This window comes from Pholcus phalangioides, unplaced genomic scaffold (assembly GCF_987345545.1).
Source record: "Pholcus phalangioides strain wild (caught in Gottingen) unplaced genomic scaffold, Ppha-v1.0 ptg000010l_1, whole genome shotgun sequence".
Classification (NCBI taxonomy): domain Eukaryota; kingdom Metazoa; phylum Arthropoda; class Arachnida; order Araneae; family Pholcidae; genus Pholcus; species Pholcus phalangioides.
The window spans coordinates 5,077,410-5,096,589 of NW_028301603.1; the positions used below are offsets into that span (position 1 = coordinate 5,077,410).

The following is a 19,180-nucleotide window of genomic DNA, read 5'->3' on the forward strand; positions in this document are numbered from 1 at the left end:
GCGTTGTTAAGGAAGCACTGTTGGAAAACCCAAATGTTGAGTTTTTTTTATAGAACTCGTTTTCTTTGTTAAGCTGGGCATTGTTTCCAAAGCCGTTTGTCGTTGATGAGAAGACATTTTTTTTCCAAACTCGCGTTAATAAACCATTGTTTTTAGACCCAATTATTACTGCCATGGATCTTGGTCACGTACTGTTATAATTTGATTTTATCATTATAAACATCTCCCTAGGGGTTCTGGCAACATTGTTAACGGAAACACAATTTGGATAAAAAATAATATAAAAGACGAATTGTAAGAATTTTGGAAAAAGTGCAAATTATTCAAACCACACAAACTTCCAATTTCGAATGAGTTTTGAAAAAATCGCAACACATTATCATAAGTATCTTACCATTGATATCATATATTCCGATTACTATAACCTGATCATTATTGAAGGATATCTAGATTTTTCAAACAACTTCTTGAACGATATCAGTTCCAGAATGAGAAATTATTTTCGCACCTTTTTACTTTTCCCGGAATAAAACAATCGACATCTCACAAACGAGAAACTGAGAGACCTGTGTCACATTGTTTAAAAGGCATTGTTTCACACAAGATTATTTTTGAAACAAATTAATAAGAAAGCATTGTTTCAAAAGTCGTTGTTAAAGAGGAATTACTTAAAATCTCGTAGTTGAGAAGCCTTTGTTCAAAAATGCATTGCAAAGAAGGCATTGTTTAAAAATGCATTGCAAAGAAGGCATTGTTTAAAAATGCATTGCAAAGAAGGCATTGTTTAAAAACTCGTTGTTAAATTTAAATTTAGTTCATTATTAAGAAGGTAGTGTTTAAAACTTCATTGCAAAGAAAGTATTGTTTCAAAATGCATTGTTGATGAAGCATTGTTTAAAAATACATTTCAAAGAAGGCATTGTTTCAAAAATCATTGTTGATGCGATTGTCTTAAACCATTTTTTAAGGAGACATTATTTTAAAACCTTTTGTTAAGGAGACAATGTTTTTCACAGAATTGTTTGAAAACACGTTGTTAAGAAAACATTGTTTAAAAGCACGTTGTTAAGATGGAATTGTTTGAAAACACGTTGTTAAGATGGCATTGTTTGAAAACACGTTGTTAAGAAGGCATTGTTTGAAAACACGTTGTTAAGACGGCATTGTTTGAAAACACGTTGTTAAGATGGCATTGTTTGAAAACACGTTGTTAAGAAGGCATTGTTTGAAAACACGTTGTTAAGACGGCATTGTTTGAAAACACGTTGTTAAGAAGACATTGTTTGAAAACCCGTTGTTAAGAAGGTATTGTTTACGAAAACATGTTCAGAATAATACAGCATTTTCACACATTATTCAAAAACTCGTTGAGAAGGCATTGTCTAAAACTCATTCTCAAGAAGGCATCGTTCCACACAGTGTTGTTAAAACACTTGTTGTTTTTAGAGGGCATTGTTTCATACATTACCTTTAAACCACGTTGTTAAGAAGACATTATTTCGAAACTTGTTAATAAGTTATTTTCTCAAAACTTGTTTTTATACACATATGAACACAAAGGCCACAACATGCAAAATACCAAAATATGTCCATAATAGACAACGATTTCAAATACAACTAAAACACAGAGCTGCAAAATAAGAGCAATTATCACGAGAAAACAGTACTTCTTAACAAGTCAATTTTTTTTTAAAACGTTCATTATTAAGGATGAATTATTTCAAAACTCGTTCAAAACTTCCATTTTCTCATTGCAAACTTTTTTTTCCCCTCAGGGGCTCTAGTAGCAGTTATTTAAAAACACAATGTTACAAAGGAAAATCCATAATTCTCTAAAAAATTTCCGAAAAACTGTAAATTATCCAATTCTCGTAAACTTATAATTTCAAACGGGTTTTAAAAAATTTCAAAACAATTAGAAATTATTATTTTTTTAAAAATCTGAATGTTTTGTGGAAGAATATCTAGAGCCGAAAAACTTCTCGAACGATGTCGTAGTTCCAGAGCCGGGAAGATTATTATTATGTCCTTCTACTTTTTCCAGAATAAAACGATCGACATCTCACAAACGAGAAACGGAGAGACCTGTGGCGCGCATATGACCCACCTGTGCGCACGCGCACATTACTTACCCCTTTCTTGCACCCCCGCCGCCTCTCGGGGGGGAAAAAAATACTTCCCACCGTCTTCCAATGCCTTTACTGCCATCCATCCCGACACCACACGCTACCTATTATCCCAACTCTCCCGATCCGTAGGAAAAACCGCGCATCCTCTGCCGAAAACGCACACGCGTCTCCCGCGCTTGAAAGTGTCTCTAGGATTAAAAAGGGACTGGATCTAGCCGGTGAAACGGGATTGTTGTCGCGAGCCTTGGATTGGCTGCTGCTGCTGCTATTGTTGCTCGGACTCTTTCCCCCCCCCTCCCCTCGATGCAACAAAAACTCAACAAATTGATTCAACACTCACAAAATATAGTTTCGGTTTCGAAGAAGACATCATGTGTTCCGGAAAAGTCCGCTTGAAATTTGCTATGTCTTAAGGGGGATACTATTATTTGTTTCGGGAAAACTTTTTTTTTGATAACGAGAAACTTTTTTCACTTTTTTTTTAAAAAAACGCGTGAAAAAGTTATTTTGGAGATGGTATTTTAAACAAATATTGTATATATAACTATAATCTGAAAAAATAAATCAGGAAAAATTGTAGATGATTTTATATAATTTTATATATCGATATACACTCTTAGGAATTTCGAACTAACATTTTTTGGGGGAACCGGGGGAAAAACACCGATGGAAGATAGACCACTAAACGATTATACATTGAGAAGGTATGGCAAAATTATTGGTGAAACGTCGTCGTCGTACAGTCGTTGCGTATCAGAGTACTGTTGCGGTGCTGCTTTGAGGTGATCGGACACGGGACTGTCTGTGCTGAGATGGCAAGGAATGGTGGAAGTGTTGGTGGGATCGTATCCGGGTTGTACGCGTTACTCTTCCATTGCAGCATCATGCTGACGTTGCCAAACGGTAAGTTGAGACTTTTTTATTCTGCAGTTATTTTTGTATGCAATTTGTAACTAAAACTTTATAATTTCAAAGTGATTATTCTGGCAATAAGAGAGAGAGAGAGAGAGAGAGAAAGGCAAATTTCTAATACATGCAGATTGAGTTTTTTCCTGTTTAAACAACTGAATTTGATTAGCACGGTGAGAGGAAAAAGTGTACATTTGCTTGTAATATAACTATTATAACTATAAGTCTATAACTTCGTGAAGTCTATGAAAATAATATCCAAACTGGGAAATACTAAAACCAGAAACTCCATGCAATATTGAAATGCATTATGAACATGATAATAACTATGAAATGAAATTATATTACAGTATAATATCTTTGATTCCGCTCTTATTATCAAGAACTCCTGCACACAATACGATACAGTTCTCAATTGGAAGTATTTTTTTCTCCAAAAAAAATGAACAAAATTGTGGAAAATCTTGTTTTTGTTCCTTAAAAACATACCAATCCAAGAATCTGAAGTTCGAAAAAGTGTTATGTTGCATGAACATGTATTTATCATTTCTTACCTAATATTCCCTCTCAAATTCAGCTCGTAGACTTCAGTGAACTATCAGCGCAACATTTCTATAGTATATACACCCTTTTTAATGATTGGTTTTCTAGGTGTTTTGCTTCACTAACAAGATATATTTCAATTTTTCGATAACTTTAATTTCTTTCAAAATTCGGTTATTTTAACGTGAAAATCAAACTAATTCGAAAAAGTTGTACGAAATGGAGTTTTCATTGATTTATATCAGATTTGTTTTTCGATTTCTCCACAGCTTTATGTTGTAATAACTTTAACACTTCTAGCGAAGGCGGAGAACTGTTCATGCATTATTATTGTTGCATTATTATTTTTTTTCGTACTGATGAAAGAAAACGTATCAAATTTTTACAAATAAACTTTCCTCGAAAAGTCCGGAAATTATTACTACGTATCAATCAAATTTATAGTCTCCACCTTCGTTAAAAGCGTTAAAGTTATTACAACATTAAGCTGCGGAGAAATCGAAAAATAAATCAGATAAAAACAAAATTGGTCAGATTTTCATGTTTAAGTATCCGAATTTCAAAAGAAATGAAGCAATCAAAAAATTGAAATATGTCTTGTTAGTGAAGTGAATCACCTAGAAAATCGATTACTAAAAAGGATATATATATATTATAGAAATGCTGCGCTGATAGATCATTCATTGCTTGGGGAAATAGAAATTTAAAAGATGCGATTTCCAATTTGTTGGTAACTCAAACGTAAGCAACCTAAGAATATTGAGATCAACTTGAGTTCACTTATAAAAAAAGACAAAAAACCAGAAAAAATCCAGTACACGAAAGCTGACAAGCTGAACAATATTTCATACAAGAAAAAAACCCATAAAAATAGCAGACCATCGTCGAGTCTCACCAAAAAACTCGTATGTACATTATTATGCAAGAATAAAAGTATCTCAAAATGGTTATCTTCTTGCTGTTGAATTTGTGACATGGAATACATTGACGTAGATACAAATGTTTAACACTCCGATGATTCCGATGCGTATTTTTCATCATATCATGATGATTTAGACATCAGTAGGAAAACAAAAAGTGAAAGTACATTTTTGATATGCTTACTGATCGAATGACGGCCGATTTCTTCAGAATGGTCATTCACAAACTCTTTTATAACTGCATAACTTTACGATCTCGAAACTGATGAAATAATTTCAAACGGAATCGAACTGAAAAGAAAAGAAACGTATTAGTATTTAAAAGAAAAACTTTATTTTTTCTGTTTCAGGGTCGAACTTATGATGAACAGAAAAAAGAAATATCATTTTATTTGTTTCTCTGATAAAATAACCGTAAAATCGGAGGAGATGTATTACAAAAGTACCGGCAATCATGCGATGAAAGTGCTCGAGAACGATTTCGAAAGTGATCGATATCGCTTGAGATAGCAATATTCTTGGGAAACGGCTCTTGAAATATATAGCGATGGTTTTTCCATCCAATCAAGTTTAAATAACATTATTTTTTTCTCTCCTGATCAATCCTTTCTGGAATACCGGCAGAATTACGCCAAAATCTGTTTTATTTTTCGTAGTTGCTATAACATATATTAAGCGCTATCTAAAGCGCTATCAGAAGCGGTAGCGTGACGAAACAATGTATGTCATTATGTACAGGAGAACCTTGATTATCCGAACACATCGGGACCGGAGGGTGTTCGAAAAAGTGAAAAGTTCGGAAAATCGATTTCTCGAAACTAATTCGATGAAGCAAAGGAATAAATTAAATTTAAAATGAATTCGTCAGATAGAAACGAAAGATGACAGCTAAATCTGCTCCTATTGTTTGTTCGCTTTTTGTGAGTCGTTTATCGCTGCATACACTGTACCCGGATCTGCCTCCCCCCCCCCTTCTCCACTTACATATGTATAGCTCACAAGTACGGTACGTATAATTATTTGGAAGTGAATTATTGTACAATAGAGCAAAGCTATCGAGTTGGGAGGGAAGAGGATTCAAGTTCCAAGAAAATACCAACTGTTGAGCATCATTCACTATAGAAAACTGAAAATGAGCTAGGTTGAAAAGGTGTTCGGTTGACCGAGTTGTTAGGAAAATTGATGTTTGGATAGACGAGGTTCTACTGTATATGAAAATTGACCTTCAAATTATCTTGTGACAATGTTCGGCTGGTTCAGTGGCACTGTCCCAACCAGAAAATTATCATTGTTTTATTTCATTCATGACAGCGGCATACATTCTTATGGGACTGTTTAATTTATGAAGCGGGAAGCGATGGACAATGTCAAGAAGGTTAAACACGAGAACCAGACAATATGGAGCATAGCAGAGAGGTGGCCAACTTCTCTCCGTTCCTGCACTACTGCAACAGGAATTGGCAGAGTCATGATGAAGGGGGTTTGATGGGTTATAACTACCCATTGGAACCCTGTCTCACCAATTATGGTTTTCGGTTCGGTTTCTCTCCGTTCCAACATAATGGTCAGTTGCGGCATCCTGGGCCGCACCAGATTTGGCACACCGGCGTATATATATAAGTGAAATACGTATAAGTGAAATGACTCGGAAAACTGCAGATTTCAAGCAAGTAATATGGTGAAACACGGGAAATTCAGTCACTCAACTTCTGCCTTTGGCTTTGGATTCCTCTCCACTCCTTCATAAACTGACTCATATGCATTATTTATCTGGTTGCATTCTCAGCTAGATGCAATGCATAAAAAATCATAGTTCATTCTGCGAACTATTCCATCCATAGATTTGGACTTTTACACAGGTAGGTTTTCAAACATTTTTCGGCAAGTATTATTATTTTCTTATTTATACCGGATATGTCTGCACCTTGTGCTGCTGCCGCACGAGTCTTTTCTTGAGCGAGTCAATTTCTTGAGCTGCCGCTCAAGAAATTGATTCACGCAACGGTATACTTGGAGAAGAGAGTTATTACTGCGATTGGAAAGTGTGCCAAAAAACCAAATTGGTATGGTAGTATTAACCGTCCGTTATGGGTAAACACGGTGATGATACCAGTATAAGATGCACCAACATTAGAGATATATATCTCTAGTATGGTATTGGATGAACAAAGCAGACTACCTGTTGATGTGAAAGAATGCGTCCATTACCTGGTGCTCCTGTACGTTTATAAATTAACTACAAGGAATCAAACTTTCGATCTACAGTCGAATCCTGATTTAACGCCCACATTTATGGTTTAGAATTCCTCCGCTATAACAAATTTGGGGTCATTCAAGTATTGCGTCAGCATCGGGGGGGGGAGGGGGTTTCGGATTTGCTGACCTTTGTTGACGGGGGGAGGGGGGGGTTTTGAAGGTTGCTTACGTCATCAACCATCCTTTTTGAAGATATGAAATATTCTAAGCTGCTGACGAAATTTTGCTGACAACGGGGGGGGGGGGGGGTCAAAAACCGCTTAAAATCTGCTTACGTAATATTTGAATGGCCCCTTTGGCATTATATCGAAACGCGGTTTAATACAAATACATGACCACAACAGGTAAAACTTTTGATGACAAGGGGGGAGGGGATTTGGATACTGGTTACGTCATCAACCACCCTTTATGAAAATATGAAATATTCTTAACGGCATCTTACTCGGTAAGCCAAAAACGAGAAAAACCTTTCGATAGTTTGTGGGCACTTGAAGTAACATTCCCGCCCCCCAGTATTAATGAGTGCCCTACAGAGCCACTTTAGTGATCTCTAAATTTTTCGCGGATCCAAGTCCTCTGGAACTGTGCCACGCATCACTCAAGGGATCCGCGGTATATAATTACCGCGGATCACTTAAGTAATCTGAGAATGTGCCGCGGGTAACTTGAGTGATGTAAAACCACACTGGGGGCCATTTGAGTGCTTTAAAACTACGTCACATGTCACTCAAGAGATCTCTAAATGTGTCACAGATCGCTTAAGTGTTCTGGAAAAGTGTCGCAGGTTACTTAGGTGATCTTTGAATGTGAAAGTGATCATTGAGGCCCACTTCAGTGATCTGAAAATGCGCTACGGGTCACTTAAATGCTCTGGAATTGTGCCACGGGTCATTTAAGTGATTTTTAAATGTGCGCTAAGTTCATTTTTACAAAGTTCGGTTTGGGGGGGCGTGGCTAGCCACATGAGATAACCTTCAGGGCCACAATTGTCTGCGGTGAAGGGTTTACCATATATGGCTTAAAGGGTGGGTCACAATGAATTTCTGAAAGAGAAATTTCGATTTCTTACCCTTCAAATAGCATTGAAATCAACAGAAGTCGATTATAAAAACACACATATAAAGGTGTTTTCTTTCGAAAATTTTAATATTTTAAAATTTTTCTTTTTCGTCTGTGGGAGGGAGCCCCCTATGCCCCCCTCCCGCTTACGTTTCTGATCCCACCAATATGCGTTAGGGGGTAGGGGGCAGTGATGACGAAATTTTGCTGACAAGGGAGGGAGGAGGTCAAAAATGGCCAAAAAATTGCTTACGTAATACTTGAACGGCCTCTTTGTTCCCAGACCTGTCGAATCATTCGATTTGCCGATGAGTGGTTTCATATCGATGTATCAACAGGTGCTGACAGGTTTTTTTTTTTTAATTCGCAGAGATTTGATGTAATTAGCAATACGTTGCCGGTCATTTGGTCAGATGTATTCGACAGGCAAGCCAACTAGAATTTAAATAATGGTGGGGGAAACACGAAATGACTTCTACCAGTTGTTTACCGTCATGGAGATTGGAAAGCGGGCAGGTCCAGCTTGTGAAGAAATTGCGGCACCTACTTGCACGTGAGAACATTACAAGTTGCCCTTAACTTTTCATATTAAATATATTTAGAATTTTTATACAGCTTATCTCTCTGATATGCGTGACAATGTTTAAAAGTTGACAAGTCTTTCTGATTTCACGGACAACTAAAAACGCAAAATTTTGACTTCTACGGACAACTAAATTCGCAATTTCGAGAAAATAAACAAGGTCATGGAAGTTCAATGCAGGGGTTCAAAAATTCCGTCTGGTCTGCGACAGGCATTTCGGAGAAAAAAATCAGTAATTACAACTCGTTATACTCTATGCTGACTATGTTTCATGGAGAAAAACGGAATTTCTAGGCAAAAATATTGGACAGCACCAATCATCGCCAAAAAAAAATTGCCAAAGCTCAAGTTGATAAGAGGTGATTTAACACTAAAAAATTACCAATGGCCGGAAACGCTGAAATTATTTCCACAATTACAGACTATAACTATTTTTAATCGAAAACGAAATTCAATAGTACTTCGTTAAAATTATGGGAAAAAACGGACCATTTTTATATAAGACAAAAGTCTAGGCCAAAATTACGGGATTGTCCAGCGAAATACCGGTCATAATGCCATTCGGTACGATCCAGGAACCAGGTCGGTGTGTGAGCAAGAAAGCGTGAAGACAGTAGTTTGGTCAGTGACCAAAAAAACTGACTTAGAGCCTGTGCAAGCCTGCGAAAAAACGGGAAAGTGACCAAGAGAATGTGCAAGCATGTGAATGCCCATTAAAGTGCACAAGGGCCAACGCTAGTCTAATGATTATTACCACACGAGTGAATTGGGAAAAAATGTTAGCGTGGGAGTGATCAAAAGAGTGACTCAGACAAAGTGTGAGCATGGGAGGGAGACCACGAGAGTGACTGACACAAAGTGTGAGCATGGGAGTGAGACCAAAAGAGTGATTTAGGGAGAGTCCCTGCATGGAGATGACCAAAAGTGTGGCTTAGGGAGAGTCTCTACATGTCTGCATGGGAGTGAGACCAAATAAGGAGAGTCTCTGTATGCACGAGGGTGAGACCAAATAAGGAGAGTCTCTGTATGCACGAGGATGAGACCAAATAAGGAGAGTCTCTGCATGGGAGTGAGACCAAAGCAGGTCTTTAAGGAGAGTCTCTGCATGTCTGCATGGGAGTGAGACCAAATAAGGAGAGTCTCTGCATGGGAATGAGACCAAAGCAGGTCTTTAAGGAGAGTCTCTGCATGGACGTAGTCAAAAGAGTGACTTAGATAGTGAAGGACTAAGTGAATGAGCGCTTAAAACAGTGACCAAGGAAGTGTGAAAGCATGTGAGTGACCAAAAGAGTGACAAATCAAATATCTCCTACAGATACTATGTTCATTGGTTATTATTCATAGGCTGTGTGCTGCCTACGGTAATACCTCCTAAAAGTGCGTAAAATATAATAAAGTGAAAAATTAAAAATATACAAAACATAATGTATATAAATCAATAACATATAAGCATATAATTAAACATATTAAATAAAGTGAAAAAATATGTAGAGTATTCATAAGAAGGGGTATTGGCTACGGACCCAGGGCGGGAAATTCGGAATGAGAAACGGGGGAGAAAAGCGTGGCAAAAACACGAGCCGGCCTCTGTGTGCATCCCAATTTAATAAACACGGTGATTGTTTTTGTAATTACCTGAATCGGAAGCTTATATATATTCATCCGCAAAAAATGCGCCTATATTATAAATCATAAATAGATATCGTGGATGTTTTTCGTCCCCCAAAATCCACTTAAGGAACGTACGGAATGTAAGAAACAGCGGGAGGAAAGAAAAAAAGATCACATCCCCCCCCCCCCCACTCAATGGAATCCAATGCTTTCGCTAGCTAAGTACACATACAACCGAAGAAGGTACACGATGATGCATTATCTACCGTTGTCTTCAGAGGCAATTTTCCTTCCGAATAAACTAGCAAACAAGATGGGAATCCAATGCTCATTAGAATTTAATGAGCGTATAACAAAAGAAGCCGGAAAAACGGGGAAAAAAAAACGGAGGGTAGAGCTTTTCTCCATTTTGCGTATTGTCCTGGGTCTGACCTCGTACTCGCGCGTAAGCCTCTCCGTATGTACATTTCTAAAGCCTTGCTTTTGGAAGATATTACAGGGACGGGAGAAATCTCTCGAAACAACGTGCATTCAAGTACGCGGGTGAGAGAGAGAGAGAGAGAGAAATAGAAATCCGTCTCAAAACGCGCTCGAATAAGCCTTTTCGCGTTATGTGTGTGTGCACGTGTGCGCTTTGTCTTCGGAATCTCTGTCTGGTACGAATATCCTACGGAAAGTACAGAGAAAGATATATATATGTTGGTGCAGGAGAGAAAAGAGTAGGTGCGGATGGTGGTAAATCCTGAATTATTCATCGATGTTTTGGGCATTTTGTTTTGCTCTTGGATTCACGGAGCCTTTCGCGAGCGGCTCTGTCGCAGTACGAGACGAGGGGAAATACGCATATAACTATCAGGAGAGATGATTGTTTATGAATGGGTGTGATATTATTTGTTTTTTGGATATGGGTAAAGTGCAGCTGAGACTTGGAATTGCGATTGGACTTCACTTGCCGGGACTGTAATATGAATTGTACTCATCACGCTGCGGTTGAAGTTATTCATGTTATCCGTCATGGATGGTAAAAAAAATAATAATAATGTTAGAAGGCTTTATAAATTTCACGTAACTTTCTTGATATACTTCATTTCTGGTTACGGATCACTTTTACATTTACTTCAGATCCGGATGAATAGAACTACGCTGACAACGCGGCCATGACTTAAAGTTCTCTAGACGATGAAAGTGCCAAAAAATTTCCAACACCGTTTTTCACATTAGAGAGAGCCAATAGAGCAACTCTTTATAATGTGATGAGAACAAAAAAGTTTTCTCCTCCCTCCCCCTCAAGTACAGTGCACGTCTCTTAATGTGATCACGTCGGGACTCGGGAGTTTCTGATAGCAATAACGGATTGTTCCTCAATTCTGTGGTGTTTGGTCAGAACATTAGATCTCCAAAAATTGGCTTTTTCATCTAAAAGTGATTTTGCTAACTATAAGTGAGACAAATTCACAAATACGTGCGTACGGCTAAACAACATGCTGAGGTATGATATTTTCATTTGTATTTGTGTGTATGCTTTATTTTTGATTTTCAATTGACAATTATATAAAATGCTTATATCTCAAAACTGTGATTTTGCAATTATGTTTTGACCAAACGCCACAGAATTATACATCGATATTAATGAACAAGCACAAATCGGGCATTTGGCTTTCCTCTAGGATTTGCGAAGTTTTTGCGAGACGCTCCACTGTAGTACGAGATGAGGGAAATGCGCATACAGCTATGAGAAGAGATGTTTGTTTGTTTTTGAATGTATATATTTTTGGATGGGTAGTAGCTACTTACTTTACCGCACACTAACTCCGGTCAAATATCGCCATACAGCAATTTCTAACCAGTGGGAGTTGGGTGGGAAATGAAGACAACATCTATCGGTGGTCGCCCCACGCTCTATAGGTAAAGAACTTGTTCCTGAGGTTCTATGCCCGGATTCGAACTCGTATACCTTGACGGTAACCTTCATAGTGGAAGACAAGCATCTTACCACTACGCCATTTGGGCGCGGAATAGGTAGTAGCTGGAGCCGGACTCGGTATTGTGATTGGACTCACTTGTTGGGATGGTAATATGATTGAGGAGGGGTTTCGAATGTTTTCAAATAGGACCATTCCCACTGTTGTTTCTGAATCTTTTAGATAAGCTCTGACGGTTTATGCAGTAGGGATTATTCCGATGGAAATGTTATTGCCGAAAATAACAATTTTTTTAAAGTTGGTCGTTTCTACCGAAAGAGAAAATACCTACTTATCGGTATTTTTCATTCAACAGGGAACATAACAATTTAGAAACATTAGAACATGCACTTGGAATATTTTGTTAGTCTCGGGAGAGGCGGAACAAAATCTTTTTATTGGATATTGGACAACGGCGGACAGTGTAATAATTTAAATATTTTTCTTATGGCTCATTTTCTTTCTTTCTTTCAAACCGAGCACAATTCAGGTCCATCGCCATGGAGAATTAAGTTCAGTTGTGCCGGAAGTGCAAGTGTGTGTACCTAACAGTCTGAGTGCGGTCTAGTTTTATGTCCGTTTTTTTCAGTGCTGCCATCTATATTTCAGAAGTGAAGAGTAATAATTGAATATTGTGTACCGTTTGTAGGCCCGTTGCTCTCTGTGTTTTCAAAGGGGAGCTTTCGCGCCTCGAAGTTGTTAACCACAAAAAAACAACTTCAGCCGATTACGTATGACGCGCTGTATCTTCACTCCCCAAACTGGCGCAGAGGGATTCCTGAGCACACTTCGAGCATTTCTTAAATCAGAACCGCTCTTCTACGACGAACGGTTGATGAGATGAAGGTTTCATTAGGACTTGCAGGACACCCTGTATATTCTAATGTAGACGTCCGAAGTACGAAAACAGCATCGAATTCCATATTTTCCGAATATTTAAGGTCAGCGAAACCGAATAGGAAGAGTGAAGTGAACGCGAACCTTTTCCCTTCACTCGGATTTACTCTCGACAACGTCAATATTTACCCCAAGTCATAATACTCGGATCCCAAAACGAATCCAATACTGGATTGAAGATTCCTAGGGCTACTGCATTGGAATCCCCCAACGAATACATAATGCAAAAGCAAGAGGTATTTAATATCTATCTTCAAATACCTAAATCACAGTTACAAGGACTCCAAGAGAACAACATGCTGAAGTACTGTAATATCTCCAAAACAAAACATTTAAGAATCACCACTATATTTTCTTTACATCTTTACATTCCAGAGCAGACGTGCACGACCTTTTTGGTCCATGGACCAGATAAAGATGCTTGTCTGCCACCGTGAAGATTGCCGTCACGGTCCCAGATTCAAACCCAGAGAAGAATATTGATAAGATATTTTTCCCGAACGAGCTTTCAGGCGACCACTGATGGATTGCGCCTTCATTTCCAACTCAACTCAATAATGACAGTATTCTGTAAGAATCGTGTTGGATGTATGCCTAATCTCTTTAGAGAGACTTTTGCATATGGAAGGCCAGGCTCGCATTATATTTTTCTATTTGACTTGAAAACTGCACGAACTACAGTGAACGCCCTAGACCACTAGACTACAGAGGCAACGAATATCTCAATCTTTTCTTGGAGCTCGTGCGCACGGAACGGGACGGTTCGTACATGGACGGTCGGACCTAAATCAGGCAAAAGCTTACAACTACTGATCATGCCACCAGATGGCGACTTATCCGAGGATGATGTCACTCTCATCCTCTTGTCAGCAATTTTGAGCTTTGGCCTGAGTTAGGTCCGACCGTGCATGTCCGTCGTGTGCACTGAGCACACGAGCTTCAAGGGTAGATTGAGGTATTCGTTGCCTCTGTAGTCTAGTGGTCTGGAGAAATGAAGAGAAAGGACGTGGGTTCGATTGCCCTCAAAGACAGTTGGACTTTCTCTCTTTCCAAAAATATATTTTCGCATCAGCTAGCCGTTAAAAACCTTTGTATGGATAGCGGAGAGTGACATCATCCTCGGATACATTATACTTTCCTACTGGAAAACTTTTCACTGGTCTGACGGAACTCCTCGATGGGTTGCGTTTGTCCCTCAGGCCATTGGTGTTCCTGTTGTTTCAAACGCATGGGGAAAAGTCAGCAATTTAAACTAATATTAATGAAAAGTCCATTCTCGCTATCGTTCCCCTAGATCAGCGGTTCTCAACCTTTTTTTTTGCCTCGCGGAGCCCTTTTCAGTATATAATTTCTATGGCGGAGCTCTGTTTGACTCGAGGAGCTCTTTTTTGTACATAATTTTTTATGCCAGAACCTTGTAGGCCTCTCTTATTCTCTTGTCTACAAATTTTACTGATTCATTTTATTTTCCTCGAGTCGCCGCGGAGCCCCTGCGAGGTGCACACGGAGCATCGGTTGAGAACCGCTACCCTAGATAATTTATAACGAATTGCTGCGTTGCCATCTACCTATCTTACTGGACGGTCAAAATGTCAGATACTTGAATATACACTTTTATACAGAGCGATTGCATAATTTTTCTTTGCTGCATTTCACTGACGAAATGTTGCTCCTAGAGGCTTACTTCCAATTGGAAGAAACGTCGATATATTGTGTAGACCTCAGATCTCGTGTCGGCAGATGCCCGAAATTCGAATTTAGGCCGGGTCAACTGTGCCGGAAAGTTCTCGAAGTAGTCGGTTTCGAGCTTTGACTGTAAACCATATACAGGGTGCATAGCTAACACCACACATCGGATTTTACTGGCGAGCCGTTGATCTTAGAGGCATACTTCCAATAAAAAAAATAATCCCAATAGCGTGTGGAACTCAGATGTTTCATTCATGTTGCAAAGTGTTGTATAGTTATTAAAATATAAAAACTAACTTTTTATAAGGGATACCTTGTCCTTAAAAACCCAATAAGAAAGCTTTTGCCCTGTCTCTTCTGAGGCCAACGTTCCACGTTTCTAATTGCAATATTCACGGAGATATTTGAATTCAATTGGACAAAAGTTGGGAAAGAATAGCATAAACAAGGGAAAAAAAGCACACGAGCTCCAAGGAAAGGTTGAGATATTCGTTGCCTCTGTAGTGTAGTGGTCCACACGGAAAGTGAAAGGGCGGGTGAAAGGGTTCGATTCCACACAGGGGCAGTTTAATTTTCTCTCTTTCCAAAATATATCTTCGCATCATCTAGCTTTAAAAAAAACCTTTGTATGGATTGTGGAGAGTGACATAGTATTCCTCTAGGATCAACGGTTTGCTAGTGAAATGCTATAACCCCCTGTTTGCTATGCACCCTGTATACATATATAATAATTACCACATATTATAATAACTATAAAGGTGGATTCAATGAAAACGGAGCAGAGGATAAGTTTGAATACTGGGAATGGAATATGAATTACGGATCTGAGTTATTTAGATAATGTTTATAGTTAAAAGTATGCCTCTAGGATTAACGGTTTGTCAGTGATTTGCAGCAATGGGGAATCATGGAATCACCTAGTTTAAGTATCAGATTTAAGATCTAATTGTGTTATTTAGCCACTGCACAAATACAAAAATACAAATACCACGCCACAACAGGCAAAATGCCCAACGAGGTGGCTAAGAAAAAGGTGCCCATAACAAATACGGATGCCATATATTTCAAAAATACTGCTACCCAATGTGCAGGGACTTCTTTCAAATTGGAAAAAATTTAGAAATTCAAATCGCGACAAGAAGCGTTGTTTTAAAACACTGCGGTCTATAGCCGACTTTACAGCTAATAATATGGATATATATATATATATATATAGAAAAATGTACATTATTATGAAAATTAAATTTTTTGTCGAAACTAACTAATATCAGCGCCATAGGAAGCTGTAATATGCAGTGTAGTGAAAAGACATTGTAAAAGTTACATATTTTAAATGAAATACTGCAAACAAATTATTATGTGAACTGGAAAGAGATAGCAAAAATATGAAAATTCAAAAAGGAATGAAAAATTCAAATAGAAATTCAAAAATGAAAAAAAAGTTATAGCCAATGTTTAGGGCTCTCATCGGGGGGAGCGGGACACCCTGACATTTTTGCCTTAACACAGAACGTTTCTGAGAGCATTTCTTGGCCTCCATAGCCTGAATAGATACTCGATCTCCCGACGTTCTGCTGCAGTACCATGGAATTCAAAAATCAAAATAAAAGCCAAAACAAGTATTTTTTGTCAAGTTGAAGAAAAAAAGCAAAGTAGCAGTCAATATAAAAATATAAAATAGATGCAGAAGGGGCAAGTACATACCATGTGCTAGTCCTACGTATGGCGGGTTGTGTTCAAAGTCAACAGTTATGGTTATTGTTGTGAGGAGGAAGTACTAAGTCCAAGGTGTAAGGAGGAAACCCGTTTCAAACACAACCCGCCATACCTAAGACTAGCACGTTGTATGCAATTGCACCTTCTGCATCTATTTTATATATTTTTGTATTGACTGCCACTTTGCTTTTTTTTTTTCAAACTGACAAAAAACATTTGTTTTGGTTTTTTCTTTTGCTTTTTGAATTCAATGGTACTACAGCAGAACGTCGACGGATGGAGCATCAATTTAGGCTATAGAATTGCCAGCTCTCAGAAACATTCTGTGTTAAGTCAATGTCAGGATGTTCCCCCGATGATTGATCTATGGACATTTTTAATTTTTGAATTCCTATTTGAAATTTGCATTCTTTTCTGAATTTTCATATTTTTGCTATCTCTTTCCAATTCACATATTAATTTGTTTGCAGTATTTCATTTAAAATACGAAAATTTTACAATATACATACATTTTTTTTCTTTTTGTTCTTCATTTTTAAACCACTCGGTTAAAAACGTAGGGGGAAAAACCACTAATCTCACAGAAATACATTTTTTTTAAATGTAATAAAGGGAACAGAGCCTAAAGCGGAAAAATCACACTTCAAATGCACATTATTATAATTGTTTCTTCAAATTCTTTTTTCTTTAAAAAAAAAAAAACAAAGATAATAACAATAACGAAACGGCATATATTTTGGTCCCTTTAAGTTAATGTTCTCTTAATCTTCCTTTCTTTTATTTCAAAAGAACACGTTGTATGTAAAGTTTTAATCTTCGGGAACAAAGTTTACTGGCGATTCATCTTAAGAAGTAAAGAAAAGAAACTCTTTTATTCCTTTCAACAAAAAAATAAAAATAAATAAAAATTGCCTCCAAGTAATTATCTGCAATTACTTGGAAGATTTCTCTTTTTAGTTTAAAAACAAAAAGAAAACTAGAGAAAAAAAAATAAAACGATAACAGAAAAGACAAGTGTTTTTATCTGAAAGAAAAACATATTTTTAAAACAAACGACGCTTAAACATAAAAAAAAAACTAAAGGAAAAGACAGTTTTTCCTTAATTTTACCTGTATTTTAATATCCAACTTTTAACGTGTGTGTGTGTGCGTGTGATTTTTCATGGTTAACGCCGTGAAAAGTATGCGCCATGTAATTACCGAAATTAATCCTTTCGCTTGTTTTAGGGAAGAAATTAATACTCCGCTGTTGAGGAAATACCGTGAAAAAAAAAAAAAAAACATTTTTATGTGTATATATTTGTTACCATCTAGTGTATAATTAATTTCAAATAGATAAAGTGCAAAAATCCAAGTAATCAAACAACAGGATGTGTTTGTTGCTTACCTTTTCTCGGCAATTAACGTAGTGTTGCGAGCTTATCGACTCGATTATATACATATTTATTTATGCATTATATTTTCTTAAGGCTTTGCGAAAGTAATTAACTCTGACGCGAGTCGATATCGAGATGAAAAGGAAGAGTGGATCAAAAACACAGATATTAATCTGTAATTACTTTTGTTTTTGCAATTTTTGTTTGAAGCGTTTAGGGCTTATGAATATAACCTGGGGTTTGCATATCTCTGTAGATGGGATTAAAAATAATGTGGCTATCTTCATAGCATTCGGTTTTACGACAGCGTTCTTCAAGGTTCTACTACTTGCGGACCGGTGAAATCTAATGAGCAATTTCGCGGACAAGCATAAATGAGAGATTATAATTTGCGAACAGGCGGGAAAGTAATTATGGAAGGAAAATTTCCTAACAATGTCACTTATTATATATTATTTTATAGTCTGCTATTATACAAGGTAGAAGCAGCTTTGAGCTGAGATAGATAGATAGAACCGTTCACAACCCCGGACTGATGCAAAGCAACTTACTTCCGTTACCTCAAAAGAGGCAGGGTTGTGCCGGAAAAATTAGCAAAGATAGGTGGTGGCTTCCCTTGGCCCGTGCTCGCAAGTATCAAATCACTCGCGTCGTTCTCCCCATGAAGACAGCCGTGCAGACTCGATGCAACGTATAAACAATTTGACTAAAAATGGATAGCTGAACCCCATGACCAGGGAGAAAAATTGCACGTGCGCCCAGTGGCACATAAGGGCTGAGGACCGCAGCATGGGATTTCAAAAGAAGTGTGGACAAGACTTATGGGCATGTAAGAAGAATAAGTTGGCATGTTGAAGTGGGAGACATTCGAGAATGGTCTAATTACACAATATACTGTATACAATATATATATCAGCGCCTCCACTGTGACGGGAAACGAAGAAACAAAGCCTCCGTCCACAGTGCTGGGCAGTTTCGTTTCCTCTTCCTTTTACGGAATATGCAATATACACACACAGAAAACACACAGAGCCTCCTCTGCGACGGGAATAATGAAACAGAGCCTCCGTTGACAGTGCTGGGTCGTTTTTCACGAGATTTTGTGGGAACTTGTAGGGCAAGTAAGAAGACTAACTTGGCATGTTGAGGTGGAAGATTCGAATGATCTAACACACAATACATACAAAACATATACAACGCCTCTGCTGTGACGGGACACGAGGAAAACTTTGAGTTGAGGCCCCTGCTGTCACTTATCAAATAACAACAAAACTATGATTAATAGAGTAAAATTGGTTATTAGTTCAAAACCGGTGTGCAGCATAAAAAATTAACAACTATCGGACGACACCGTTGTAAGTTTTATGCGCCATAATGCTAGTTATATTTTGATATATGCGGTGCGAATTTTTGGTGGAGTCGAATATAGTTATAATACTTGACCATATATGCATCTCCTAAACAATGTGAATTTTTTATATATATTGTTATGGCAACAACAGTTATTTTGTGATATAATGTAATCTATGAT

General features: G+C 37.7%; 1 protein-coding gene across 4 annotated transcripts in view; it reads left to right on the forward strand.

The window, feature by feature from the left end:
• The first annotated feature begins 2,220 nt into the window (after positions 1-2,220).
• The window catches only part of LOC149080791 (neuronal acetylcholine receptor subunit alpha-7-like), a 265,283-nt gene continuing 248,323 nt past the window's right edge, over positions 2,221-19,180 (forward strand). For all 4 annotated transcript variants that reach the window (XM_089237471.1, XM_089237473.1, XM_089237472.1 and 1 more), the window contains exon 1: positions 2,221-3,032. In XM_089237471.1, the coding sequence (XP_089093597.1) occupies positions 2,942-3,032 (91 nt within the window). In that variant the 5' untranslated portion in view covers positions 2,221-2,941. The remainder of the gene's footprint in view (positions 3,033-19,180) is intronic.